The sequence below is a fragment of the Crinia signifera genome, chromosome 19 (genome assembly GCF_055691185.1).
Source record: "Crinia signifera chromosome 19, ASM5569118v1, whole genome shotgun sequence".
Classification (NCBI taxonomy): domain Eukaryota; kingdom Metazoa; phylum Chordata; class Amphibia; order Anura; family Myobatrachidae; genus Crinia; species Crinia signifera.
Window position 1 is genome coordinate 2,904,501 of NC_139226.1, and position 27,985 is coordinate 2,932,485.

The following is a 27,985-nucleotide window of genomic DNA, read 5'->3' on the forward strand; positions in this document are numbered from 1 at the left end:
AGGAATGGACACAGTCTCTATACAATCACACGTACGGCTTTATTACGTGGCTTATTCCACTGACAATCTGTACAAAAAAATTCTTAATATCTCTCCCCTTTGGTACATATGGCTTATCATTAGTGGGTGTCTGGCATAATACATTGTGCTACATACATGGGCACAGCAGTTAACGGGTTATACCACCTCGGGCCACGGGGGAAGTGAACGTTAACTGGGTCATTCAAACCCTTTGCCCCTTGATTCCTCTGGTTGAATGCAGTCACTTCTGTCCTGTTTTCTTGTTATCCAATTAATAGTGGGTACTAGACAGGGCTGGTCAGTGGTGCCAACGGGGCACCTAATAGACAGAAGCTTCAATCAGTGTAATGATAGGGCTATCCTGACTTCCCGTACATGTACCGTGACTTATATCGGCCTATGGACCTATACAGCTATTGGTGGGTCAATCAGCATCATGGCGTGCTACACGGTGTATCTGGCTGACCAGTGAACCCCCGGCAGTGACGTTGCGGTCCTTCAGAGGAGTGGCTATACAAATCAATAGGCGGTGAAACAATCCATCTGCCCATGTCTTATGCAGCTGGAGACCGTCCCGGGTGGTGGTCAGGGTCTTGCAGTGGGCACAGGTTTGGGGGAATGTTGGCAGGATGAACCGGTGCCGGCCAGAGACGGTGTGGTTAGAGGTAGGGCTTGTAGGTCTCCATTGCTTGCTTATAACAAGAGGTGTAAGATGAGGACGGGTAGCAGAGTGGACAGCAGTGTCACCGGCACCATCAGACTGTGTCCCAAGCTACGTGAATTGCAGTGGTCCTGATTTTGCCCAATGCAGGTGGCATATGCCATGACGTGAGGTATATAGTTCTGTTCGTGGACCCCATGCAGGAGATGGGCCATTGGTCCCTTGGCAAAAACAGCGACGTCGTCTCCGCCGTGGGTTTCTTGTCGCAGGGGAACAGCCGCCTGCGCCAGGTAGCTGGACCGCACTGTAACAAACACACAGGTAACTATCGGACCGGATCTCTCTAACACAGGTAACTATCGGACCGGATCTCTCTAACACAGGTAACTATCGGACCGGATCTCTCTAACACAGGTAACTATCGGACCGGATCTCACTGTAACACACAGGTAACTATCGGACCGGATCTCACTAACACACAGGTAACTATCGGACCGGATCTCACTAACACACAGGTAACTATCGGACCGGATCTCACTAACACAAAGGTAACTATCGGACCGGATCTCACTAACACACAGGTAACTATCGGACCGGATCTCACTAACACACAGGTAACTATCGGACCGGATCTCACTAACACAAAGGTAACTATCGGACCGGATCTCACTAACACACAGGTAACTATCGGACCGGATCTCACTAACACACAGGTAACTATCGGACCGGATCTCACTAACACACAGGTAACTATCGGACCGGATCTCACTAACACACAGGTAACTATCGGACCGGATCTCACTAACACACAGGTAACTATCGGACCGGATCTCACTAACACACAGGTAACTATCGGACCGGATCTCACTAACACACAGGTAACTATCGGACCGGATCTCACTAACACACAGGTAACTATCGGACCGGATCTCACTAACACAGGTAACTATCGGACTGGATCTCACTAACACAGGTAACTATCGGACCGGATCTCACTAACACACAGGTAACTATCGGACCGGATCTCACTAACACACAGGTAACTATCGGACCGGACCTCACTAACACACAGGTAACTATCGGACCGGACCTCACTAACACACAGGTAACTATCGGACCGGATCTCACTAACACAGGTAACTATCGGACCGGACCGCACTAACACACAGGTAACTATCGGACCGGACCGCACTAACACACAGGTAACTATCGGACCGGACCTTTATTCTACAGGAATTATTCTGATTGTCAGTGTTCTTGGTGTTTAACGAGGACCTGCCTTTTTTTTCTGTGTGGCACTACAAGTCTCAGCATGCAGTCCACCCCCCCCCCTCCCCCCTACCATTGGTTCTAAGGCTACTTTGTGGACAGGTGGATATGTAGTATAATAGGAGGAACCTCTGTAGACACTTCCACATGGTGTAATCTGGGGGATGACGCGTTACCAGCTTCTCTCAGCAATTTACGTTATCTTAACTTGTCCCACTAGTATCTCCCCACAGGTGGTGCCGTATACTCACTGTAATCCACGGTGGAGATGTTTTCCCGGGTTCCGTCCACTAGTTTGTAGCCCGGCCCGTTTCCGTAGAGAATGGATGTGTACGACTTGTTGTCAATGTCGCTTACTTCTGGCGCTAAACCTGCAATCGGTTATACAGTAGATCGGTTAATGGGTCGGTCCTGTATGTCCCACACAGGCCGTGGTCGCTGGTTCCACGGATAGTGGGTAAGGGATTTATCTGGTGTACAGTAAAGGGTCAGCCATTGTGTTCTGTCAAACACAGGGGGCAAGTCAAGACAAAGCAATGAAGAAGGCAAGTCAGATGCTTGGTTGCATAGGGAGAGGTATCGGCAGTAGAAAGAAAGTAATAATGCCACTGTATAGGTCTGGGATAGCCAACTCCAGTCCTCGAGAGCTACCAACAGTGCATGTTTTCCAGATCTCCTCACAGAATCACAAGTGAAGCAATAGTCTCCACCTGTGGATCTTTTATAATGTGTCAGTGAGTAATGAGTGCACCTGTGCAGCAGCTAGGTTGTCTGGATGTGAACTGTTGGTAGCTCTCGAGGACTGGAGTTGGCTATGACTGGTATAGATGACTGGTACGACCTCATCTGGAATACTGTGTTCAGTTCTGGAAGCCAAATCTCATACTATTGAAAACTAGTTTCAGGGAGATTATAGTTGTTAATAGAATTTTGAAAAGCGTCCCATTGAGGGGGGGGGGGGGGGTGTCATGCTCCTCCCAAAGGGCGTGTCTAGTTCCATATAAGGAGTTATTGGGAAATGAGATTGTGAACATGGCACCTAGAAGCGTGGGTGTGTACTGCTACATCTGAGAGGAATCTTTTAAAATGACTTATATCCAAATGTATATGATCCCCAAAGCAGTTAGTAAGAGATACTGGGGGAGATTCTCTAAGCTAAAAAATGCAGCAAAAACCCCGTTATCGGGGTTTTTACTGCATTTTGGGATGCAGTTACCGCGGCGGGGGGCATCGCCAGAAAAATCTGGCGATGCCCCATAGAAGCCAATGGGCTTCTACCGCAACCCCCCGCCGCCCCGCATCGCCCCCTCACCTGTGTCCGGGCAGCACAGCGCAGTGCTGCCCGGACCTGTGACCTCCTTCCTGCACTGATCCTCTTCTGGGTGCAGGGAGGAGGAGGAGAGCCTGGCAGCAGCAGCGCCGGGTGTGGGAGGGAGGGGGGAGCCGCTGGGACCTGCTGGGACCCGGCGACTCTCACCGCAAAGGACAGCTCTTAACGCAAGAGCTGTCCTGTGCCATAATTATCGCATATGTTACAACATATGTGATAATTATAAATGCGATGGGGGGCGGAGATTTTTAGAGAATCTCCCCCACTATACTTGGTAAAGTGCTGGGAAATGGTGCTGATGATTCAATGTAAATGTATCTGTCTCCAATTCCTTTTCCCCCAAAAACGTTAAAGTGTAATGAGGGCTAGAATAATGAGGGAGATTGGTAGACTAATGAGGGAGAGAGGAAGATTGTTGCTATTTCAGGGAGTCTCCTGCAGAATGCAGAAGGGTAGGCAGCTATGTCATATCTCCAGAAGGATATAAATACATTAGAGACTGTACAAAGAAGGGCAACTAAAATGGTGCATGGCCTACATCACAAAACGTACAAGGAAAGACTAAAAGATCTTAATATGTATACTATAGAGCAGAGAAGGGAAAGGGGGGACATGATAGAAACTTTCACATATATCAAGGGTAGGGTGGCCAATCCCGGGATCGGCGGGCTCCCGGGATTTGGCCCCCAAAACGCTGAGATTCCAATCCCGGGATTGGAGTTTCCAATCGCAGAATTTCGGGATTAGACTGCGCATGCACAGTCTAATGCCGGGCAGCGTCTGAGCTGCTGCTCAGCAGCTGCCGGCTTCTCCCGTCCCGGGCAGCGCGACGTCAGAGGTCAGGCTGCCGGGCACCAAAAGACCAGACCGCCCTGCTGCTGAGCGGACCAGGCAGAAGACCGCGGACCAGCCCGCTCACCTGCCCACCAGGCGACCAGCCTGGGTTGCATCAACCCGGGTCGTCCCTCCCACCCTGGCTCCATCTCCCCGTCTCGACCACCCGCTCCACGCATCTGTAAGTAAATATGCAGGGCGGCTGAGGCGGGGGTGATTATTAGGGAAGCCAATCCCAGGATTGGGCATTTTTCAATCCCGATTCAGGGGAAATGTGAGGAAAAATGACTTCACAGAAAGAGTAGTAGATAAGTGGAATAGCCTCCCATCAGAGGTGGTAGAGGCAAATACAGTAGTACAATGTAAACATGCTTGGGATAGGCATAGTGATATCCTTACAAAGAAATAAGGATCAAATATGGTTTGCGGTAACATGTTTAATAAAGGGGCAGACTAGATGGGCCAAGTGGTTCTTATCTGCCGTCACATTCTATGTTTCTATTCACTTACTGGGGATTCAGGTTCCCCAGGCAACACCCAATCCCTGATGAGTCACCTCCCCCCCCCCCCCCACCGAGCCGCCATAACACATACTCTACCACTCCCCAGTTGGTCCATATGCTAGGCCTGGGAGAGACAAAGTGCCAGCTATTCTGATGTCCAGTTTGCCATGTTACAGGCTGGCAGGCGCTTATGACTTCAGGTAGCCTGTATCCAGAGATCCTTACCAAATATTGGGTTACCACGATGTGTGTAGCCACCGAATGTGAAGACGTGGGAGTGGTCGGCAGTGACCACGGTCAGAGTATCCTCCACAGAGGTCATTTCTGCCGCCAGGCCGATGGCGCTGTCCATCTCCACAGCCTCGTGCAATGCTTGCTTGGCCTTCCCGTCGTGGTGGCCGTGGTCTATCCGTCCACCTGTCCCGGCACAAAGAACAGTCAGACGGGTATTTATCACCATGCATGCCAGTCAGGGGAGGCGTAATAACATGGGGGGGAGCACATTGGGCACAGCACACTCACCCTCCACAAGGAGGACGAACCCTTTGGGGTTTTTCTTCAGGATGCTGATGGCCACTCTGGTCATCTCCGAGAGTGACGGGTCAGAGGACGTGTTTCTGTCCAGCTCGTACACCATGTCCCCCGGCTCAAACAGACCTGCAGGACCACACATTGCCTGTTATTGCTGTATACAGCCTTTATTACAGTATTATAGGAATAAGGAAATTGTGTACCCAATCCAGTCCTCAGGCCCCCGAACAGGCCAGGTCTTACCCTAAGCACAGGTGACTTAATCCCTCCATCCGTCAATTAACAATCTCTGCTCATGTATATGGATATGCTGAAGACCTGGCCTGTATGGGTGCATTGAGGACTTGAGGGAACCAGAGAACATTATATACCATTCAGGCGATGGCTCCATAACTTACCCAGGAGGTAGTCTACATCCTGGGGTCTCAGCGCCAGTAACTGCTCGCGGTTCCACACGTAGTGCGCGGCCTGTGGGATATAGAACAGTGCGCTAATGACTAACACGGCAGCACCGGCGGTAGGATAGAAATCTAGTGACTGGTTCCTATTTGTAGCTGTTCTAGGACTTTAGAAATACTTTATTTATTTATTTATTTTTTATGATCGCCCAAAAGCAGCGCAGGCGAAGCCACCTGGGGTCCCAGTATGCACGGTGAGCTTCCTTTGCTGTTCGACTTGCTATGCAATCTTTGGTAACTCATGTGCTATTTACATACAAGTCATGCCACCTGGATTTGCACTATACAGTCATTGCTGCCCTGTCTGTCCCAGGAGCGCAGGGTGATACCTGTGCCATCTGCATGCCATCCCGACTATATAGTAAAAATCTCCTGCCTGATTGTACAGTGTGTACACAGTTAGTCTGGTAGGGTCCTGTTGGGCACCCATGTGGGGGGGGGGGGACCCTGTGTGTCTGGTTCTATATAAGCTGTCCATGAAATGACCGTCTGTCCTGCAGACCATACACTAACTGTTTCCCGGTTCTCTGCAGGATTACACATCTCTGATTGGCTGGAAGATGGAGATTGGCCCTGATGAAGTCCTCCCCGCTTTCTATGACTCTGGTAAGGACCGGTGTATACTGAGGATCTAGTAGGGGCGCAGGTATGGGGGCTCGCATACAGGGCGGCCCGTGTTCTACCTTTCTGGGCGACTTCTTCTCCAGCCACACGCGGGTGAGGTCCAGCCCGTCCTTGCGTGTCCCATTTGCTTTTCCGTCAATGGGGTACTCTATGTCCGGTGTGTTGTTGGGGAACATGTATTTCCTTCCTCCGCCCATGATGACCTGTAGCGGGAATGACACTATTAACTGTGTAGAGTATAGTGTGACATGACAATCCACCACAACAATAACACACTTCTCATTCCTGCAGTGAAACTGGTCCTGTCCAAGTTCTGGTTCATCACCGACGCAGCTGCCGACACAAATGTAAGTAACGGCTAATTATCTACCTACATACAGCATTCTGATTATAGTAAAGATGGCAGTATGTGGCGCAGGTGTAGTGATTACCTCCATCCAGCGATCTGTATTGTATAAAGATGGTGGAATGTGGCGCAGGTGTAGTGATTACCTGCATCCTGTATAGTATAAAGATGGCGGAATGTGGTGCAGGTGCAGTGATTACCTCCATCCTGTAGAGTATAAAGATGGCGGAATGTGGCGCAGGTGTAGTGATTACCTACCTCTATATCCGGGATGTTGTTCATCAGTTGCCAGGCGATGTCTGTGCACCCTTGTTTCACAGCTTCCTCGGGTAGTTCTTTGTCGGAGTACCAATCCCGGTTGACGCAGTGAGCATAGGCGGCACTTGGTGTGGCATGGTTTACCCTGGTTGTGGTCACCACGCCGACAGACTTCCCTGGTGAATGATAATGAGATTGGTATGATGGCGGGTGATGACATCTACATGCCCGATAACATAACCCCCCCCGTGTGTGTGTGCACAATGTATGCTGGTATATGTAGTGCACACTGGGAGTACCACATATCTACATTACGTGTGTATCTCATATTCGCAGTTCTGGGCATTTCCCATCTACGTCTGCGATGGCCATCCACGGCGTGTTCCTCCCGCTGACCTTTAACCAGAAGGAACCAATACGTGCAGTACTAGCGCCAATTCCCTTTATCTGCTCTGTGTGGTTTATCTGCTGTAATTATGATTTAAGTGCATTTATTGTGTTTGTTTCCGTGTTGTGCTAGAGCGTGACTTCCCTTACTGCGTGACACAAAGGGTGCGGGTGGACAACTGACCAATCAGATGTGTGTGACTGATACATCGGCAATACTATGGGGCTCTGCCTCACATCCCATCCTGAGATCACATGTAGTATAATGCAGCATGGGGGCCACGCCTACACCCCCCCCACACACACGGGATATTGTCACTAAGCCGGCATGCAGTGTTTCATGCTCTACCATCCACTGGGGCGTGGTGGGAGAATGAATACCGTGCCCGAAGCATGGCGGGCACAGCATTGCTACATTTCAATGTCCATGTCGACCATGTGTACGTTTTGATTGTTGACCTAGTTGCGGTCTATCCAATGATCCATACCCGATATTAAAGGCCCAGGAGGCACAGAGTGGCTCCTACCTCGGTCACTCACCTGCGTCTTTAGCCCATTTTATGATGGATTGCACTTCGTTGCCCTTAGTGGTGTTACATTGACCCCTCACGGCGGCAGCATTGACCCCCACAGTCCCCTCGTTGGCTTTCACCCCGCACAAGTAGGCTGTGGCAGTGCCAGCGCTGTCGGGTACCTGTGCGTTGGTGTTGTACGTCTGAGAGAGAAGGGACAGGCCTGTGAGTGTGCGTGGTTACTCTCGCACTCACTCTCACTCTCGCACTCACTCACACGCGCGCACACTGTGTGACCGGAGCAGACAGTGCACAGATCAATAACTGATGGGTGAGACTGTTGTAGAGGTGCTGCCCAAACAGAAGGGAAGTGATCTGTTCTCTCCGTATGTACTATCCGCTCTCTCCCGCTGTGTGTTGTGCAGACGTGATACAATATTGCAGCTACTGTCCTGTGATAAATGCATTGTATTCACTTACACGCAACATTATTTTACTTATTTTTATTTTGCTGTAACACAAATGTAAGTGATACTAATACACTATTGGTCCTCGCCAGTGGTTGGGCAATGTGAGGCATTGTTCTCGGGGTGTCGTGTATGTCCTGGGCAGGTGCGTTGTGTTCTCGGGGTGTCATGTATGTCCTGGGCAGGTGCGATGTGTTCTCGGGGTGTCGTGTATGTCCTGGGCAGGTGCGATGTGTTCTCGGGGTGTCGTGTATGTCCTGGGCAGGTGCGATGTGTTCTCGGGGTGTCGTGTATGTCCTGGGCAGGTGCGTTGTGTTCTCGGGGTGTCGTGTATGTCCTGGGCAGGTGCGATGTGTTCTCGGGGTGTCGTGTATGTCCTGGGCAGGTGCGTTGTGTTCTCGGGGTGTCGTGTATGTCCTGGGCAGGTGCGTTGTGTTCTCGGGGTGTCGTGTATGTCCTGGGCAGGTGCGATGTGTTCTCGGGGTGTCGTGTATGTCCTGGGCAGGTGCGTTGTGTTCTCGGGGTGTCATGTATGTCCTGGGCAGGTGCGATGTGTTCTCGGGGTGTCGTGTATGTCCTGGGCAGGTGCGATGTGTTCTCGGGGTGTCGTGTATGTCCTGGGCAGGTGCGTTGTGTTCTCGGGGTGTCGTGTATGTCCTGGGCAGGTGCGTTGTGTTCTCGGGGAGTCGTGTATGTCCTGGGCAGGTGCGATGTGTTCTCGGGGTGTCGTGTATGTCCTGGGCAGGTGCATTGTGTTCTCGGGGTGTCGTGTATGTCCTGGGCAGGTGCGATGTATGTTCTGGGCAGGTGCGTTGTGTTCTTGGGGTGTCGTGTTCTCGCGGTGTCATGTATGTAGCGGTGACCGCAGCTTGTATTAGATGTAGGCAGTTAGGAGCCTCTGTATCCTCTACACAGATATGGGAGTGGGCAGTGTCCCTTGTGGGGGGGCCTATTGGTCATGAAATAGCTGTGCTACTTGGTATCACCCTGATGTAAGATGGCGGCACTGGCAGGTAGCCTCTGGTACCCGCTGCCATCCATGTCTAGCCGCAGGACTCTGTGGGGGATGTGATGCCACTAGATGTACCAACCTGCAGAATGCGGAGCTGGGAGAGGGGCAGTCAGTGCCAGTCACCCAGAGATGCCGCACTGACACCAGGCATACCAGGGCCGGCCTTAGGCATATGCAAACTAGGCAATTGCCTAGGGCATTTTGGAATGCCTAGGGGCACCAGCAGCTTCTGCTGATTAAAATGATATGCAGCATGCCTATATTCTGTGTGTGAGTGAGGCTGTATCTGCATATGAAATAGTGTATTCATGGAAATCACTAACATAGCATTACGTATGCAGGTACAGCCACAGTCGCACACAGAATATAGGCATGCCGCATATCATTTTAATAATCGGAAGCTCCTTGTGTGTCCTGGTCATAACAATGCAAATAAGATAAATTTTCAGGAAAAAAGGCACCCAACGTTAGCAGAAGGGCCAGGAGCTGCATGGCCTATTGAGACAAGATGTATGAGGAAACATCTGTATCCAAGCAGAGGTCACAGTGTTAGCGGCTGTGCGAGTGCTGTCTGCGGGTGGGTTGGTTGTGCAATAGTGTTCGGCATATGTGTAAGGGGCATTATGTGTGTCATGTATAAATGCATTAATAATGTATGACATATGTTTAGCAGGCATTATGTGTGTCGTGTATAAGGGTATTAATAATGTGCAACATATGTGTAATGGGCATTATGTGTGTCATGTATAAATGCATTGATAATGTGCGACATGTGGAACAGGCATTATTGGTGTCAGGTGTATAAGGGCATTAATAATGTGCGACATATGTGTAATGGGCATTATGTGTCATGTGTATAAGGGCATTAATAATGTGCAACATATGTGTAATGGGCATTATGTGTGTCATGTGTTTAAGGGCATTAATGTGCAACATATGTGGAATGGGCATTATGTGTATGAAGGGCATTAATAAAGGTTGGCATAATGTGTAAGGGGCATTATGGTTATAAGGACATTAATAATGTGTGTTATGTGTAAGGGGCATGACTGTGTGGTATTATCAGGGGTGTCGAGAGAAAGGGGTAGGGGGTACAAATTACCCAGGCCAAAGTCTGATGGAAGGGCCCAGTGGGGGCCCGGGCCCCCTCCCCTTAAGTGACAGCAGCAGCTGCAGCTCTTCTCCTCTGCCCAGCACACACTGCTTTGTGCTGGGTTGCAGTGTGGCCATGGAGGTGCTTAAAATACAATATTTTCTCAGGATTTTTTTCTAAGGGTATAATGTGAGGAGTAATGTACATAAGGTAAAGTGGTACTACTGTGTGATGTAACGTGAATAAGGGACACCATCGCATGATATAATGTGAATAAAGTTGCACTGTGTGGCATAATTTGAATTGGGGGTGCTATTGTGTGGCCATGCCCCTTCCCAGCAAGAACACACCCCTGTTTGGGCTGCGCACCGAATGTGTGCACTGTTTATTTAAAATTTTGTGGGTAGGAGCACCAAAATGATGACTGCTATGATGAGGGTTGATGGTGCTGGAAAAGGGGAGCAGGGTCAGAGGCGGAACTAGTGGCGGTGCTAGGGGGCACCAGCCAAAATCTTGCCTAGGGCATCATTTAGGCTAGGGCCGGCTCTGAGGCATACCTTGCATAAGGGCACATGCATGGGTTCAGTCTACCCAGGGTGCTAGTCTTACCTTGGCCAGTGCCACGTATGGAAACTTGTCCATCTCCAGCACAGTCTCCTCTCCCGGCTGCCCAGCGAGCTGACCCTTTAAGATGCGTGCTGCGGTCACGGTTGGCACGCCCATACCTGCAGAACACCAGAGAGAAACCCCTTCAGTGGAAATGCCAGCTTCTTAGTGCCCACCTCTATCCTGCTGCCCCCGGTATTGCCCTCACCATCTCCCAGGAATATGATGGCGTTCTTGGCTGTGTTGGTGTTGAGTTTCTGCAGCTCCAGCGCGTGTTTAAGGGTGGCCTGGGCCTGGTTCCGCCAGTAACCTGGGTCCTTCTCTCTCTCTGTGGGGGAATAAAGCGGGTGTTAGGCGCTGAGGACTTGACACGTGACTTGTAGGGTCCATGCCTGCTGTGACCTGGACCCCTGACCTATAGGTGGTGGGTGCCACCCTGATAACTGCGCCTCCAATCCTCTCACCCGCCCCTTCCCCATAACATGCACTTACCTGGGAAGCTGACGGCCGCGGCGAGTCTGACCAGCAGGAGGACCCACACGCTCATCGCCATCCTCAGAACAGCTCCAGAACCTTGTGTGCAGCCCTGGCGATTAGAGGCGGAAAGTGATTATTCTGCAGTAATTGGCCCCATTTGTACTTTAACCAGCAGAGCTTGTTGGGTGAGCCGGGGAGAGATCAGCATTACACAATGTACCTGCGGGTGTCACTGACTCACCAGGACCTGGCACCGGGGACAGATTTACAGCCGAACTAGGCTGCGTGTCAGGTGCCGGCTTGTTCTGTACGTGCTGAAGTTATGCGGAGCCTCAGCAAATCGCTGGGTGCGCCATCTAGTGGCCATTGGTGCGCAAAACACTTGAAATCCCCCCCACAGAGGTGAGGAGCAGCAGATAGATGGGAAAGATCTATACAGCCGTTCTGATACCACAGTGGCGTCACTTGGAAGTTAGCAGACCAATGATCTACACCAGTGGTTCTCAGCCTCGGACCCCCAACAGGGCACGTCACCCGGCAGGTGCACAGGTGCACTCATTACTCACTGACATTTTATCACAGGTGGAGCTAATTACTTCACCTTTGATTGTGTGTGGGGACTTGGAAAACGTGCACTTTTAGGGGGTCCTTGAGGACCCAGGTTGAGGACCCCTGATCTACACCATGGAGGCGGCCTCTTTGTTGCCCAGTCCGCTGAGGAGCCGATCTCCCTGTCTGTCGCTTCTTCAGGAACTGCAGAAATCCCAAAGTCGCTGCTTAATATTTATGGGTTTGGTCTACAGCATGATGGTCGACAGTCATTAGGTCAACATGGGAAAAGGTAGACAGGGGTCTATGTCGACATGGTTTTAGATCGATGGGTCGTTAGATTGACAGGTCATTAGTTCGACAATGTCGAGGTCGACATGGTTTTTTTTTCTGAATGTCAACACAGTCGACATGGACACAGTTTAAAGTGCACCGCATCCCCTCGCATCGCTTGCTGCGCTCGCGATGTGTCTGGCACTGGCTCGCTACGCTCGGCACACTATTTTATTCTCCCACCACGCTCTGGATGAAATACCGCCTGTCGGCTCAAAGAAAAAACAGTGAATAACCCCATGTCGACCTTTTGACTGTCATCCTAGACACTGTCAAACTAATGACCTGTAGACCTAATGCTGTCGACCAAATGACCGCATCCCATATTTACGGGGGAGTGGGGGGCGCTTCTCCTTGGCAGGATGCCCATTCACGTGTGGCCGCCTGGGTTAATGTGTACATGCCGTGTTCCGTGGTAGAACACCCACGCTGACACTTATTACACACCACTAAACCATAATATGTAACCACGGTTACTAAGTAATCGGTCCGGGTGCTGTAACGTCCAGTATAAGCGATTTCAGCCCTGGCACAGTGCCCCTATACCCTGCTTGAGTCTAACATAATGCCCGTCATTACCCTGCTGGTACTTACCCTGCCAGTCTGCATGTGAAATAGCAGAGACACACTAGGACCACGAGTGCCACAAGTGAGCAGACCACAGCTGTGACCAGCATATGCATCTCATTGCTGAGTGCCATGGCTCCGGGTCCCCCGTCTGCTCGACTTGTGCTGAGTGCCCAGGTGCCCGGTGTCCTCTGTCAGCAGATTTCGGGATTTTCTTCCACCTGATCAGATAATTCCCCAGATAAACTCTTCCACAGACTGAGCTATTCCCAGTGTGGTGCCAGGGGGCTGATTCAGAAGGTACGGGTATTGGTTAATGCAGGAGTGGGTGACATTAAGCTCTTGGCTGTTGTGGAACTACACATCCCAGCATGCTCCATTTTGCTGACATGCTACACATTAGAACACCGTGCAGCACCTCATACATCCAGCCTCAGTACACCGTGCAGCACCTCATGCATCCAGCCTCAGTACACCGTGCAGCGTGATATACCTCATACTGTGATATACCTCATACATCCAGCCTCAGTACACCGTGCAACGTGATATACCTCATACATCCAGCCTCAGTACACCGTGCAGCGTGATATACCTCATACATCCAGCCTCAGTACACCGTGCAGCCTGATATACCTCATACATCCAGCCTCAGTACACCGTGCAGCGTGATATACCTCATACATCCAGCCTCAGTACACCGTGCAGCGTGATATACCTCATACATCCAGCCTCAGTACACCGTGCAGCGTGATATACCTCATACATCCAGCCTCAGTACACCGTGCAGCGTGATATACCTCATACATCCGGCCTCAGTACACCGTGCAGCGTGATACCTCATACATCCATCCTCAGTACACCGTGCAGCGTGATATACCTCATACATTCATCCTCAGTACACCGTGCAGCGTGATACACCTCATACATCCATCCTCAGTACACCGTGCAGCGTGATATACCTCATACATCCAGCCTCAGTACACCGTGCAGCGTGATATACCTCATACATCCAGCCTCAGTACACCGTGCAGCGTGATATACCTCATACATCCAGCCTCAGTACACCATGCAGCGTGATATACCTCATACATCCAGCCTCAGTACACCATGCAGCGTGATATACCTCATACATCCAGCCTCAGTGCACCATGAGCGTGATATACATCATACATCCAGCCTCAGTACACCGTGCAGCGTGATATACCCCATACATCCGGATTCAGTACACCGTGATATACCTCATACATCCAGCCTCAGTACACCGTGCAGCGTGATATACCTCATACATCCAGCCTCAGTACACCGTGCAGCGTGATATACCTCATACATCCAGCCTCAGTGCACCATGAGCGTGATATACATCATACATCCAGCCTCAGTACACCGTGCAGCGTTATATACCCCATACATCCGGCCTCAGTACACCGTGCAGCGTGATATACCTCATACATTCAGCCTCAGCACACCGTGCAGCGTGATATACCTCATACATCCAGCCTCAGTACACCATGCAGAGTAATATACCTCATACATCCAGGCTCAGTACACCATGCAGCGTGATATACCTCATACATCCAGGCTCAGTACACCATGCAGCGTGATATACCTCATACATCCAGCCTCAGTACACCGTGCAGCGTGATATACCTCATACATCCAGCCTCAGTACACCGTGCAGCGTGATATACCTCATACATCCAGCCTCAGTACACCGTGCAGCACCTCATACATCCAGCCTCAGTACACCATGCAGCGTGATATACCTCATTCATCCAGCCTCGGTACACCGTGCAGCGTGATATACCTCATACATCCAGCCTCAGTACACCATGCAGCGTGATATACCTCATTCATCCAGCCTCGGTACACCATGCAGCGTGATATACCTCATACAGTACATACAGCCTCAGTACACCGTGCAGCGTGAGATACCTCATACATCCAGCCTCAGTACACCATGCAGCACGAATAAGCCGCCAGGTCCTATACATCTCCCCTGGATTTGGGTAGCTTTGCAGCAGCGATGTATGAGCACATCTGGCAATGTCTGCAGTGACGTTAAGGCCCCCATACACCTGAAAGACCTTGCACCCAATCATACAATCTCGAGGGATTGTATGAAGATTGTGTGCACACAATTGTGCAATGCGCGGCCCTTCAGGTTGGTGGATTGGTCCTCGGATAAGACGTGATGCATCAGTTGGGGTTGGGAGACTATTGCTTGTGCTTTAAAGAACATGCAGTCGGTTATTTGTGTGGCAGTGTACAGACATGTTCGGTGCATACAATCGAATGAGACTGGTTGTTTGCAGCAGCCTGATTGTACGACTTGATTACATTGTGTGTCCAAAAACCACCAAGGATTGCCGGGGAGTTAGGGAAAGTTGGACATGATCATGAATGTAAGCAGGTCTTTCTGCTGTATGTCACCTTTAGGAATGAGGCGGCGCACATTGGGATAACGTCTCGGTAACGTGGTGCATTAGGAGAATTGCGCGCGTTTCCTGTTTCTGAGCAGGAGATAAACCTCTGGATTTCTGGGCCTCATCATTCCCAGGGGTTCGGATTGGCAGCTTCTCTGGAACTGGGGAACGCCTATTACTTGTACACAATAACTTATGGACGGGACTGTGTACAGAAGGGATTTTGTGGTGGTGAATGTACCGCACATGCTGACTACACACTATTATACAAGACTGACTTTGTGGCCGCACTCCAAACTCTGTGACCCGTTATCCCGCTGTATTTAGTGAATGTACGACACTGTGTGGGGTCCTATTGTGCATTCTGTACACAGCAGCAACATTGTCTCAGTGTGACACAAATGTGTGTGTTGTGGCTGCACAATGTGTTGTGTCGGAGATAACTCGGCTTCATCTGCACAAACTGCTACATCCGTAATGTACCCTTATATCCAATGGTGCCTCTTACTCTGCAGGTTTCTCGTTTGGGGAACACTAATTGTGGGGCCCTATGTGGTCCAATCAGAACAGACACCCTAATACCTACAGCTTCCCCTTGCAGTCTCCTTAGTAACGCAGCACTTATCACTTAATGCATGTGCATAGGTTCTGTAAGGGTGGCCAGTACAGTGCCAGCCTGTGCAGTGTGGTGGCCAGGAGGCATGGTCTGGGTGCCATGGCTGTGAGCGGGCATTACTGCCTTGTGGTGCAAGTGGGAAGCCAGGATTTTACCTGTAGGGGGTGAGGGCACCAGGGCTATATGCCTCAACACTGTAATGAGGTCTGAAAGCTGTGTGTGCCTCATGCATCTGTCTCCTCCAAGGACGTGGCCATTTTGTTGGAGAGCAGATTCCATGCAGACTCTGCAGTGGCGCCAGTTATCTCCCTCCCCCTGCCATCGCGGGGCCGTAGTTATGCCAAAGAATGTGAAGCGCGGGTGATTATGAATGGCATCTGCATAGTGTGGTAGAATAGATCTGGGCTGTACACAAAGGTGACATACATTTCCTGAGTGGTGTTACTGGGTAGAAGGATCACTGTGTAGGGGCGATGGCGGCCACACATCGCTATCTCCTGGTAATTTAATAGCCAGCATGGTGGTTACTGGGTCGGGAGAACACCGCCCCTGACACATTGCTGTGCTGAGGGATCTAGCTGATGTACTACAGATTGCCGCAGTCACAGGGATGAATGTGGTTAATGCCGGGTCCTGCGTCGGCGGAGGTGTAATCTGCAGAATACAGGAGACTGCGTAGTCTGACCTATGAGATCGCACTGTAGAGGATATATCAAACGATATGCGTGATAAACGACCATCGTCGCTGATGCTTTCATGCATATCGTGTAGTGTGTACGCACCATATCGTTACTGATGAGCGTTCCCCCCCCCCCCCCACCACCACCACCACCACCACGCACTGTCGCGGCATCAGCGTGCCCAGCTGTACAATACCAGAGAATTAAAACCAACCCGATCTCCTCAAAGAGCTGACCAGCAAGGGCACGTGAGAATGGAGACTTGTCTTTATGCGCTGCCATTTGTTAGTTTGCGCTGATGTGCGCGCCTTGTGCAATGTTACACAACCATACACCAATATAAATGAGCTGGCGCGTTACATTGCGCAGCTTGTGGGGAGACTGAGGCATTGGATGTGCCAGGGCTGCTGTACTGCACTCAGATGCCAGGGCCTTGGTGGCATTCCCAGCGCTGCTTTGTCGCCTGTGAGCTGGCTGCTGGGATATCTCCCAGGCTATGCCATGCTCTAACACTGGCACACAGGTTGGCACTGCAGACCATGTGCTACTGGCTTAACTGGCGCTATGAGAACTTTCTCAGGATGTGTGTGCACCTGTCAGTCCCATCACTACTAATGACTCCCCCACCCCCCCATCCACCGGCAGAGGTGACACCCCGACCCGTCTCAACTTGCTGCAGTGTCCTAATGTTACTGGGAGACGCCCTGAAAACAAGTCCGACCTCATCGCTCTATGGGCGATATGTACGAAGCCTTAGGGTGATAAACTGAAGAGGGATAAAGCCAGTTAGCTCCTAACTGTAACTTTTAAAACCAGTACCCGTTAGGCGCTGGTTGATCACTCTATCGCTTTTCAAGCTTGGTACATCTGGCCCTATGTATCCAGATATTGGCGATGCTCTTGTAAGGTGGGCAGTGCCAGGGGGCAGACATGGCATGTGGAATAGCCTGTAATGTCCGCCACCCCACCCGCGCGCTTCTAGCGGTGGCCATGGGGACAGACCCTCTGTCCCTGCACCCCGGATTACAGCTGCAGCCCCTACTCCCCTCCGGCTGCCCTGCCCAGTGTCTGACCCATAGGGGTTAATTACTAAGACGAGTTATATTGAACATGGGATGTAGCAAGCTGTGTGTTAAGGCATTCCCCAGATCAGGGGTAGGCAACATGTGGCACTACATGTCCCAGCATACCCTAAGCACCCCACCCACCTGCCCTGGGTCTAATACATTATAAGTTTGGATAGATGTCTGTAGTGGGGACGTTGGGACCCTCTGGTGACATCACTGTGACGTGGGACGGCAAATCCGCATTATTGTGAAGTACCTGAATGTATTCCCTGTTACATTGCAGAGGGTAGGGGGGGTGTGTGTGTGTGTGTGTATTCCCTGTTACATTGCAGAGGGGGGGGGGGGGGAGTGTGTGTGTGTGTGTGTGTGTGTGTGTGTGTGTGTGTGTGTGTGTGTGTATTCCCTGTTATATTGCAGAGGTGTGTGTGTGTGTGTGTGTGTATTCCCTGTTACATTGCAGAGGTGGCGTGTGTTCCAGGTAGAGCCTGGTATGTTTGTAATCGGGCATGCAGGGATGTGTAGTGCTACAGCGGCTGGAGGACACCTCTCTGTGGGTGGATTTAGGTGAAGGTTGGTCTCACAGGTCAGTGGTCTGAGAATCTTAGATTGCCACAATCTTGTGATCTGTGATCATAGGATCTGGTGGGATCATGTCTTTGTATTACCCCATGTCTTTGTATTACAGGTTGCAAATGATGAGATGTACTAAGAAGCTGGCGGGTACTTTATCTCTCTCCAGGCTGAATGCCAGGAGCTGGTTGTTTTGTTCCCTTTCTCGCTCCCTCTACTTTCCAAGGCTGCGGTTTGTAGTGCTCCTATGGTCTCAGACTGGCCAGCCTTGATTGGCTAGTGTCCTGGGTAAGGACACCTGACATGTGTTGGGCTTCCTGTCCCTAATGAGCCCCCGCTGGGTTGGTGTCTGTTCCCCTCCCCCTCTCAGCAGGAGTGCGGGTCCGGTTCTGGCACTTCCCTGTGCTCAGCATGGACGCCGCGCCTTCAGGCAGCCAATGCCCCTAATGACTTTGGGAAGTGGGAAAACAATGGGCAGAAGTCTCCTCCGCCTGTCTGATCTGTAGCTGGCAGCTGCCCAGATGCCACTGACTGGGTATTGTAGCTGGCAGTGGGCACTGCTAGGAGCCTGTGGTGTGGGGGAACCTCAGGAGCTTGCCTGCAGTAAGCCCCACGCTGGGTGCAGGTAGCGGTCAGAGCATTGTACAGCAGATAATGGCTAATCCGGATACAGACGGGGAAAGCAGAGATCATGTGGGCAATGGCCCTTAGTCGCCTATGGGTCATACTGCATGGCAGTGTGCGGGGTAAGCCAATATATTGATAGCTCGGTGCTTGGTCAAATTGCAATGGTAACCTTGCAGCAGTTTTAAAGGATTGTATGACCCTTTCAGTGACATTAGAAGGAAGGAAAGAAAGATCTAAAAACTGTGCTAGGTAAAGCAATGCCTTATACAAATGTATTAATATAATAGTCCTCAGTGGCCAGAGATGAAACCTAATAACACATGAGGTGCCATTATAACTGGCGCTTGTGCACAAGGAGTCACTCCTCGGTCACATTGGTCCTGTAGTTACCGGCCTCCTTGCCATGGTCAGTGGGGACTACAAGATCCGTTCATACCTGTATATATGAGGAATAAAGGATCCTCCAATAGAGAAGACCAATGTTAGTATTCGCCTTACGGTCTGGCCAGACATTATTATATACCTCTACTAGTGCCCGCTGTACCACGCCTCCCAGCTGCTGCCCTAATACAAGTCCAGCTTTATCCGGAGTTTAGCATCAGATTCCGGTGCGATTAATAAGATGGTACTTTCCAAAAGGACGATGCAATTCTGTGGTTGACGCGTTTCCTTGCCTGTGGTGACTTAAGTCACCACAGGCGGGGAAACGCATCTACCACAGTGGTTCTGAGGAAGACGCTGAGTCACCACAGGCGGGGAAACGCATCTACCACAGTGGTTCTGAGGAAGGCGCTGAGTCCCCACAGGCGGGGAAACGCATCTACCACAGTGGTTCTGAGGAAGACGCTGAGTCACCACAGGCGGGGAAACGCATCTACCACAGTGGTTCTGAGGAAGGCGCTGAGTCCCCACAGGCGGGGAAACGCATCTACCACAGTGGTTCTGAGGAAGGCGCTGAGTCCCCACAGGCGGGGAAACGCATCTACCACAGTGGTTCTGAGGAAGGCGCTGAGTCCCCACAGGCGGGGAAACGCATCTACCACAGTGGTTCTGAGGAAGGCGCTGAGTCCCCACAGGCGGGGAAACGCATCTACCACAGTGGTTCTGAGGAAGGCGCTGAGTCGCCACAGGTGGGGAAACGCATCTACCACAGTGGTTCTGAGGAAGACGCTGAGTCACCACAGGCGGGGAAACTCATCTACCACAGTGGTTCTGAGGAAGGCGCTGAGTCCCCACAGGCGGGGAAACGCATCTACCACAGTGGTTCTGAGGAAGGCGCTGAGTCCCCACAGGCGGGGAAACGCATCTACCACAGTTGTTCTGAGGAAGGCGCTGAGGGCGAGATGTACTAAAGGGAAAATGCGGTAAAACCCCCGTTTTACCGCATTTTCCTATGTACTAAAACCCGTTCGCAGCGGTTTCGCAGGGCAGGGTATCGCCACCTTTGGGTGGCGATACCCTATAGTAGCCTATGGGCTTCTTTTCGCCGCCCGCCGCGTCGCCGCAACCCGCCGCCTCGCCGACCCCCCCCTCTCCCCCTCCCTTGGGCTTACCTTCTTGCAGGTCCTCCTGGACCCCGGAAGGTAAGCCCTTTCTCCCCCTAGCAACGCAGCCGGACGTCCTTCCGGCTGCAGGGGGAGGAGGAAGCGCCGGGGACAGCCTGCTTAGCTGTCCCCGGCGTGAAAGCTGCAGAAGCCGGCAGGGAGGTGACGGAGACCCCCCGCAGACCACAGTACAGGTATCGCGGGGGGCCTCCGTCACCGCATCGCGATGCCAGCCGCATATGTTAGTACATATGCGGCGGCATCGCGGCGGGGGGGGCGCGAAGGGCGGCGATGTATTTTAATACATCCCGCCCTGAGTCCCCACAGGCGGGGAAACGCATCTACCACAGTGGTTCTGAGGAAGGTGCTGAGTCCCCACAAGCGGGGAAACGCATCTACCACAGTGGTTCTGAGGAAGGCGCTGAGTCGCCACAGGTGGGAAAACGCATCTACCACAGTGGTTCTGAGGAAGGTGCTGAGTCCCCACAAGCGGGGAAACGCATCTACCACAGTGGTTCTGAGGAAGGTGCTGAGTCGCCACAGGCGGGGAAACGCATCTACCACAGTGGTTCTGAGGAAGGCGCTGAGTCGCCACAGGCGGGGAAACGCATCTACCACAGTGGTTCTGAGGAAGGCGCTGAGGCGCCACAGGCGGGGAAACGCATCTACCACAGTGGTTCTGAGGAAGGCGCTGAGTCGCCACAGGCGGGGAAACGCATCTACCACAGTGGTTCCGAGGAAGGCGCTGTGTCGCCCCAGGCGGGGAAACGCATCTACCACAGTGGTTCTGAGGAAGGCGCGGAGTCCCCACAGGCGGGGAAACGCTTCTACCACAGTGGTTCTGAGGAAGGCGCTGTGTCGCCACAGGCGGGGAAACGCATCTACCACAGTGGTTCTGAGGAAGGCGCGGAGTCCCCACAGGCGGGGAAACGCTTCTACCACAGTGGTTCTGAGGAAGGCGCGGAGTCGCCACAGGCGGGGAAACGCATCTACCACAGTGGTTCTGAGGAAGGCGCGGAGTCGCCACAGGCGGGGAAACGCATCTACCACAGTGGTTCTGAGGAAGGCGCTGAGTCGCCACAGGCGGGGAAACGCATCTACCACAGTGGTTCTGAGGAAGGCGCTGAGTCGCCACAGGCGGGGAAACGCATCTACCACAGTGGTTCTGAGGAAGGCGCTGAGTCGCCACAGGCGGGGAAACGCATCTACCACAGTGGTTCTGAGGAAGGCGCTGAGTCGCCACAGGCGGGGAAACGCATCTACCACAGTGGTTCTGAGGAAGGCGCTGAGTCGCCACAGGCGGGGAAACGCATCTACCACAGTGGTTCTGAGGAAGGCGCTGAGTCGCCACAGGCGGGGAAACGCATCTACCACAGTGGTTCTGAGGAAGGCGCTGAGTCGCCACAGGCGGGGAAACGCATCTACCACAGAATTGCACCGTCCTTTTGGAAACTACCATCTTATTATTCGCACCGGACTGTCTAGGTCAGGGATAGGGAACCTTTGGCCCTCCAGCTGTTGTGGAACTGCACATCCCAGCAGGCCTGTTACAGTTATGCTATGTACCGATGCTGCAGGGCATGCTGGGATGTGTAGTTCAACAACAGCTGGAGGGCCAAAGGTTTCCCATCCCTCAATAGTTCATAGTATTATCTCTATGCTGACATGATCTGATGACCAGGGCCCATTTATCTTGGGTTCCTTGGTGGTTAGAAGGCCGTCCCTGTGTCACTGGCTGCTGGGTGTCTGCGCACGTGGGGTCAGTGCTGAGCACATAGGGTACAGCGGGCTGCCGCCATCTCAGAATGGTGGTATCCCCGGGACCTGCGCTGCCGCCTGATCCTGTACACGCCACATGTGTACTGTACTCCCAGCACACCATGTGATACACTTGTAGCCAGACCCATGACGCACAGCGGGAATTGCTGGCGCTGTACAAGTAACTTAATAATAGATATAAATGAGCCATTAACCACATTCTCTACAGCAGCTCAGTACAGTGCCATGGTGTCCTCTGTCCTGCTGTACACTGACCCGGGATACAGCAGCCCAGTACAGTGCCATGGTGTCCTCTGTCCCTGGTCTGCTACATTCCTCTGCTGTGTGTGGGACACTGACCATGGGATACAGCAGCCCAGTACAGTGCCATGGTGTCCTCAGTCCCTGGTCTGCTACATTCCTCTGCTGTATACTGACCGGGGATACAGCAGCCCAGTACAGTGCCATGGTGTCCTCTGTCCCTGGTCTGCTACATTCCTCTGCTGTATACTGACCGGGGATACAGCAGCTCAGTACAGTGCCATGGTGTCCTCTGTCCCTGGTCTGCTACATTCCTCTGCTGTATACTGACCAGGGATACAGCAGCTCAGTACAGTGCCATGGTGTCCTCTGTCCCTGGTCTGCTACATTCCTCTGCTGTATACTGACCGGGGGATACAGCAGCCCAGTACAGTGCCATGGTGTCCTCTGTCCCTGGTCTGCTACATTCCTCTGCTGTATACTGACCGGGGATACAGCAGCCTAGTACAGTGCCATGGTGTCCTCTGTCCCTGGTCTGCTACATTCCTTGCTGTGTGTGGGACACTGACCGGGGATACAGCAGCCCAGTACAGTGCCATGGTGTCCTCAGTCCCTGGTCTGCTACATTCCTCTGCTGTATACTGACCGAGGATACAGCAGCTCAGTACAGTGCCATGGTGTCCTCAGTCCCTGGTCTGCTACATTCCTCTGCTGTATACTGACCGAGGATACAGCAGCCCAGTACAGTGCCATGGTGTCCTCTGTCCCTGGTCTGCTACATTCCTCTGCTGTATACTGACCGGGGATACAGCAGCTCAGTACAGTGCCATGGTGTCCTCTGTCCCTGGTCTGCTACATTCCTCTGCTGTATACTGACCGGGGATACAGCAGCCCAGTACAGTGCCATGGTGTCCTCTGTCCCTGGTCTGCTACATTCCTCTGCTGTACACTGACCCGGGATACAGCAGCTCAGTACAGTGCCATGGTTTCCTGTCTCTGGTCTGCTACATTCCTCTGCTGTATACTGACCGGGGATACAGCAGCCCAGTACAGTGCCATGGTGTCCTCTGTCCCTGGTCTGCTACATTCCTTGCTGTGTGTGGGACACTGACCGGGGATACAGCAGCTCAGTACAGTGCCATGGTGTCCTCTGTCCCTGGTCTGCTACATTCCTCTGCTGTACACTGACCGGGGATACAGCAGCCCAGTACAGTGCCATGGTGTCCTGTCCCTGGTCTGCTACATTCCTCTGCTGTATACTGACCGGGGATACAGCAGCTCAGTACAGTGCCATGGTGTCCTCTGTCCCTGGTCTGCTACATTCCTCTGCTGTACACTGACCGGGGATACAGCAGCCCAGTACAGTGCCATGGTGTTCTGTCCCTGGTCTGCTACATTCCTCTGCTGTATACTGACCGGGGATACAGCAGCTCAGTACAGTGCCATGGTGTCCTCTGTCCCTGGTCTGCTACATTCCTCTGCTGTATACTGACTGGGGATACAGCAGCTCAGTACAGTGCCATGGTGTCCTCTGTCCCTGATCTGCTACATTCCTCTGCTGTATACTGACCGGGGATACAGCAGCCCAGTACAGTGCCATGGTGTCCTCTGTCCCTGGTCTGCTACATTCCTCTGCTGTATACTGACCGGGGATACAGCAGCTCAGTACAGTGCCATGGTGTCCTCTGTCCCTGGTCTGCTACATTCCTCTGCTGTATACTGACCGGGGATACAGCAGCTCAGTACAGTGCCATGGTTTCCTCTGTCCCTCGTCTGCCACATTCCTCTGCTGTATAATGACCGGGGATACAGCATCCTAGTACAGTGCCATGGTGTTCTATCCCTGGTCTGCTACATTCCTCTGCTGTGTGTGGGACACTGACAATGGGATACAGCAGCCCAGTACAGTGCCATGGTGTCCTCTGTCCCTGATCTGCTACATTCCTCTGCTATATACTGACCAGGGATACAGCAGCCCAGTACAGTGCCATGGTGTCCTCTGTCCCTGATCTGCTACATTCCTCTGCTATATACTGACCAGGGATACAGCAGCCCAGTACAGTGCCATGGTGTTCTATCCCTGGTCTGCTACATTCCTCTGCTGTGTGTGGGACATTGACCATGGGATACAGCAGCTCAGTACAGTGCCATGGTGTCCTCTGTCCCTGGTCTGCTACATTCCTCTGCTGTATACTGACCAGGGATACAGCAGCCCAGTACAGTGCCATGGTGTCCTCTGTCCCTGGTCTGCTACATTCCTCTGCTGTATACTGACCGGGGATACAGCAGCTCAGTACAGTGCCATGGTGTCCTCTGTCCCTGGTCTGCTACATTCCTCTGCTGTATACTGACCGGGGATACAGCAGCTCAGTACAGTGCCATGGTGTCCTCTGTCCCTGGTCTGCTACATTCCTCTGCTGTACACTGACCCGGGATACAGCAGCCCAGTACAGTGCCATGGTTTCCTCTGTCCCTGGTCTGCTACATTCCTCTGCTGTATACTGACCGGGGATACAGCAGCTCAGTACAGTGCCATGGTGTCCTCTGTCCCTGGTCTGCTACATTCCTCTGCTGTATACTGACCGGGGATACAGCAGCTCAGTACAGTGCCATGGTGTCCTCTGTCCCTGGTCTGCTACATTCCTCTGCTGTATACTGACCGGGGATACAGCAGCCCAGTACAGTGCCATGGTGTCCTCTGTCCCTGGTCTGCTACATTCCTCTGCTGTATACTGACCGGGGATACAGCAGCTCAGTACAGTGCCATGGTGTCCTCTGTCCCTGGTCTGCTACATTCCTCTGCTGTATACTGACCGGGGATACAGCAGCTCAGTACAGTGCCATGGTTTCCTCTGTCCCTCGTCTGCCACATTCCTCTGCTGTATAATGACCGGGGATACAGCATCCTAGTACAGTGCCATGGTGTTCTATCCCTGGTCTGCTACATTCCTCTGCTGTGTGTGGGACACTGACAATGGGATACAGCAGCCCAGTACAGTGCCATGGTGTCCTCTGTCCCTGATCTGCTACATTCCTCTGCTATATACTGACCAGGGATACAGCAGCCCAGTACAGTGCCATGGTGTTCTATCCCTGGTCTGCTACATTCCTCTGCTGTGTGTGGGACATTGACCATGGGATACAGCAGCTCAGTACAGTGCCATGGTGTCCTCTGTCCCTGGTCTGCTACATTCCTCTGCTGTATACTGACCAGGGATACAGCAGCCCAGTACAGTGCCATGGTGTCCTCTGTCCCTGGTCTGCTACATTCCTCTGCTGTATACTGACCGGGGATACAGCAGCTCAGTACAGTGCCATGGTGTCCTCTGTCCCTGGTCTGCTACATTCCTCTGCTGTATACTGACCGGGGATACAGCAGCTCAGTACAGTGCCATGGTGTCCTCTGTCCCTGGTCTGCTACATTCCTCTGCTGTACACTGACCCGGGATACAGCAGCCCAGTACAGTGCCATGGTTTCCTCTGTCCCTGGTCTGCTACATTCCTCTGCTGTATACTGACCGGGGATACAGCAGCCCAGTACAGTGCCATGGTGTCCTCTGTCCCTGGTCTGCTACATTCCTCTGCTGTATACTGACCCGGGATACAGCAGCCCAGTACAGTGCCATGGTGTCCTCAGTCCCTGGTCTGCTACATTCCTCTGCTGTATACTGACCGGGGATACAGCAGCTCAGTACAGTGCCATGGTGTCCTGTCCCTGGTCTGCTACATTCCTCTGCTGTACACTGACCGGGGATACAGCAGCTCAGTACAGTGCCATGGTGTCCTGTCCCTGGTCTGCTACATTCCTCTGCTGTACACTGACCGGGGATACAGCAGCTCAGTACAGTGCCATGGTGTCCTCTGTCCCTGGTCTGCTACATTCCTCTGCTGTATACTGACCATGGGATACAGCAGCCCAGAACAGTGCCATGGTGTCATCTGTCCCTGGTCTGCTACATTCCTCTGCTGTATACTGACCAGGGATACAGCAGCTCAGTACAGTGCCATGGTGTCCTCTGTCCCTGGTCTGCTACATTCCTCTGCTGTATACTGACCAGGGATACAGCAGCCCAGTACAGTGCCATGGCGTCCTCTGTCCCTGGTCTGCTACATTCCTCTGCTGAATACTGACCTGGGATACAGCAGCCCAGTACAGTGCCATGGTGTCCTCTGTCCCTGGTCTGCTACATTCCTCTGCTGTATACTGACCCGGGATACAGCAGCTCAGTACAGTGCCATGGTGTCCTCTGTCCCTGGTCTGCTACATTCCTCTGCTGTACACTGACCCGGGATACAGCAGCTCAGTACAGTGCCATGGTTTCCTCTGTCCCTGGTCTGCTACATTCCTTGCTGCACAAGTGTGTGATGTATACAATGTAACATGTACCATATGTTATACACTACAATCATTGTACTAGAATCAGAGCGTCAGTGATGGGGTGGACGTTTTGTGTAACGTCCCGCTATGAAGTGTCGTCCACCTCCGGGACAGTCGCTAAAACGGGCGCGTGTGTGGACATTATCAGCGCTAGCCTTTCTGTACTGTATATACAGATCCCCAGAGACTCGCACCCTCCTGTACTACTGCACATAGTGACCACCATGGGGATGGTAGTCCCCTGAGCACTGCAGGGTCCCCAGTAACCCCAGGTCATTGTTACACAAGTCACTCCTATGCCATGGGGCGTTGCCAAACTTCTAAAAGTGCGTACACAACACACAGATTTTGCCAACGATTCAATCTAGTTAAATATTTCCTCTCTGAACTCCTGCACAAACTATTTGGTGTCAAATAATGAACGATTGAGCAAACGATTACACATGAACGATTGATCTTTGACGATGGTGGAGGGTGCAGGAGCCAGTCAATCAGCCTTAAGGTGCCCACAGACGCTACAATTGTACTGTGCTATGCGTTTTTGTCTGTACAATGGTTCTATACAATTTTTCTTCCAGCTTGCTATGAGATGTGCACTTGGATGCATGCGATGCGATGTGGTGAACCCATGTTTGTAATGTTAAATTTCAGATGTAGTCTAAAAGGTACGTGCAGCACATACTTTTTTAGACATACAATATCGGGCTCCCGGGAACGCGCATCGCACAAGCCCATAAACACCATCCAATAATTGTACATAAGATGCAATTTGTGCTTAAAAAGTACAAAACGCATTCGATAATTGATGCGTCTGTGGGCACCTATACCAAATCGTTCATCCTGCCTACACATGAACGATTGGCACACATCGCTAACGAATGGTCGCTGATCTTCCTGCATGCAGGAAAGATCATCGACCTCTACCAACTACCTGCGGGTACGCGCATCGTCCGATATATCTTTCATACACACGGAACGATTTGAGCAATTTGGTAGTTTCACTCGGTTGGGAATGCCCAGATCTTTTGCCAAATCTATCAGTGTGTACGCACCATAAGATCAGAGCCAAGTTCTTACCCTGTGTCCTGGGAGCCTGCTGCTGTGGGTGGAGGATCTGGCACTCTGTGCTGTGGGTGCCGTGTGTCCTGGGAGCCTGCTGCTGTGGGTGGAGGAGCTGGCACTCTGTGCTGTGGGTGCCTTGTGTCCTGGGAGCCTGCTGCTGT

General features: G+C 52.1%; 2 protein-coding genes across 3 annotated transcripts in view; one reads left to right on the forward strand and one right to left on the reverse strand.

The window, feature by feature from the left end:
• ECE1 (endothelin converting enzyme 1) overlaps positions 1-27,985 on the forward strand; it is a 130,605-nt gene that overhangs the window by 10,767 nt on the left and 91,853 nt on the right. The window contains exons 2-3 of the mRNA XM_083161799.1: positions 6,141-6,213; positions 6,523-6,578. Of these exons, the coding sequence (XP_083017925.1) occupies positions 6,141-6,213; positions 6,523-6,578 (129 nt within the window). The remainder of the gene's footprint in view (positions 1-6,140; positions 6,214-6,522; positions 6,579-27,985) is intronic.
• ALPL (alkaline phosphatase, biomineralization associated) lies at positions 21-27,971 on the reverse strand. 2 transcript variants are annotated; one of them, XM_083161802.1, is made up of 12 exons: positions 27,840-27,971; positions 11,405-11,498; positions 11,121-11,240; positions 10,916-11,031; positions 7,763-7,937; positions 6,836-7,011; positions 6,291-6,434; positions 5,548-5,617; positions 5,141-5,275; positions 4,844-5,035; positions 2,203-2,322; positions 21-986 (listed from the first exon to the last, which is right to left on the reverse strand). In XM_083161802.1, exons 2-12 carry the CDS (start codon positions 11,463-11,465, stop codon positions 715-717), a joined length of 1,581 nt encoding a protein of 526 aa, XP_083017928.1. In that variant the 5' UTR covers positions 11,466-11,498; positions 27,840-27,971; the 3' UTR covers positions 21-714. The 2 variants fall into 2 exon arrangements, with proteins under 2 accessions (XP_083017928.1, XP_083017927.1); XM_083161801.1 differs by lacking the exon at positions 27,840-27,971 and adding an exon at positions 12,866-12,895.

Bases quoted from the DNA above. Each gene is read 5' to 3' on its own strand.
- ALPL (XM_083161801.1), bottom strand. The intron at 11,032-11,120 runs GTGAGGGCAATA...GGTGTTCTGCAG, and splicing joins CATCATATTCCTGGGAGATG to GTATGGGCGTGCCAACCGTG. The intron at 6,435-6,835 runs GTAGGTAATCAC...TTCCCGCTACAG, and splicing joins ACAACATCCCGGATATAGAG to GTCATCATGGGCGGAGGAAG.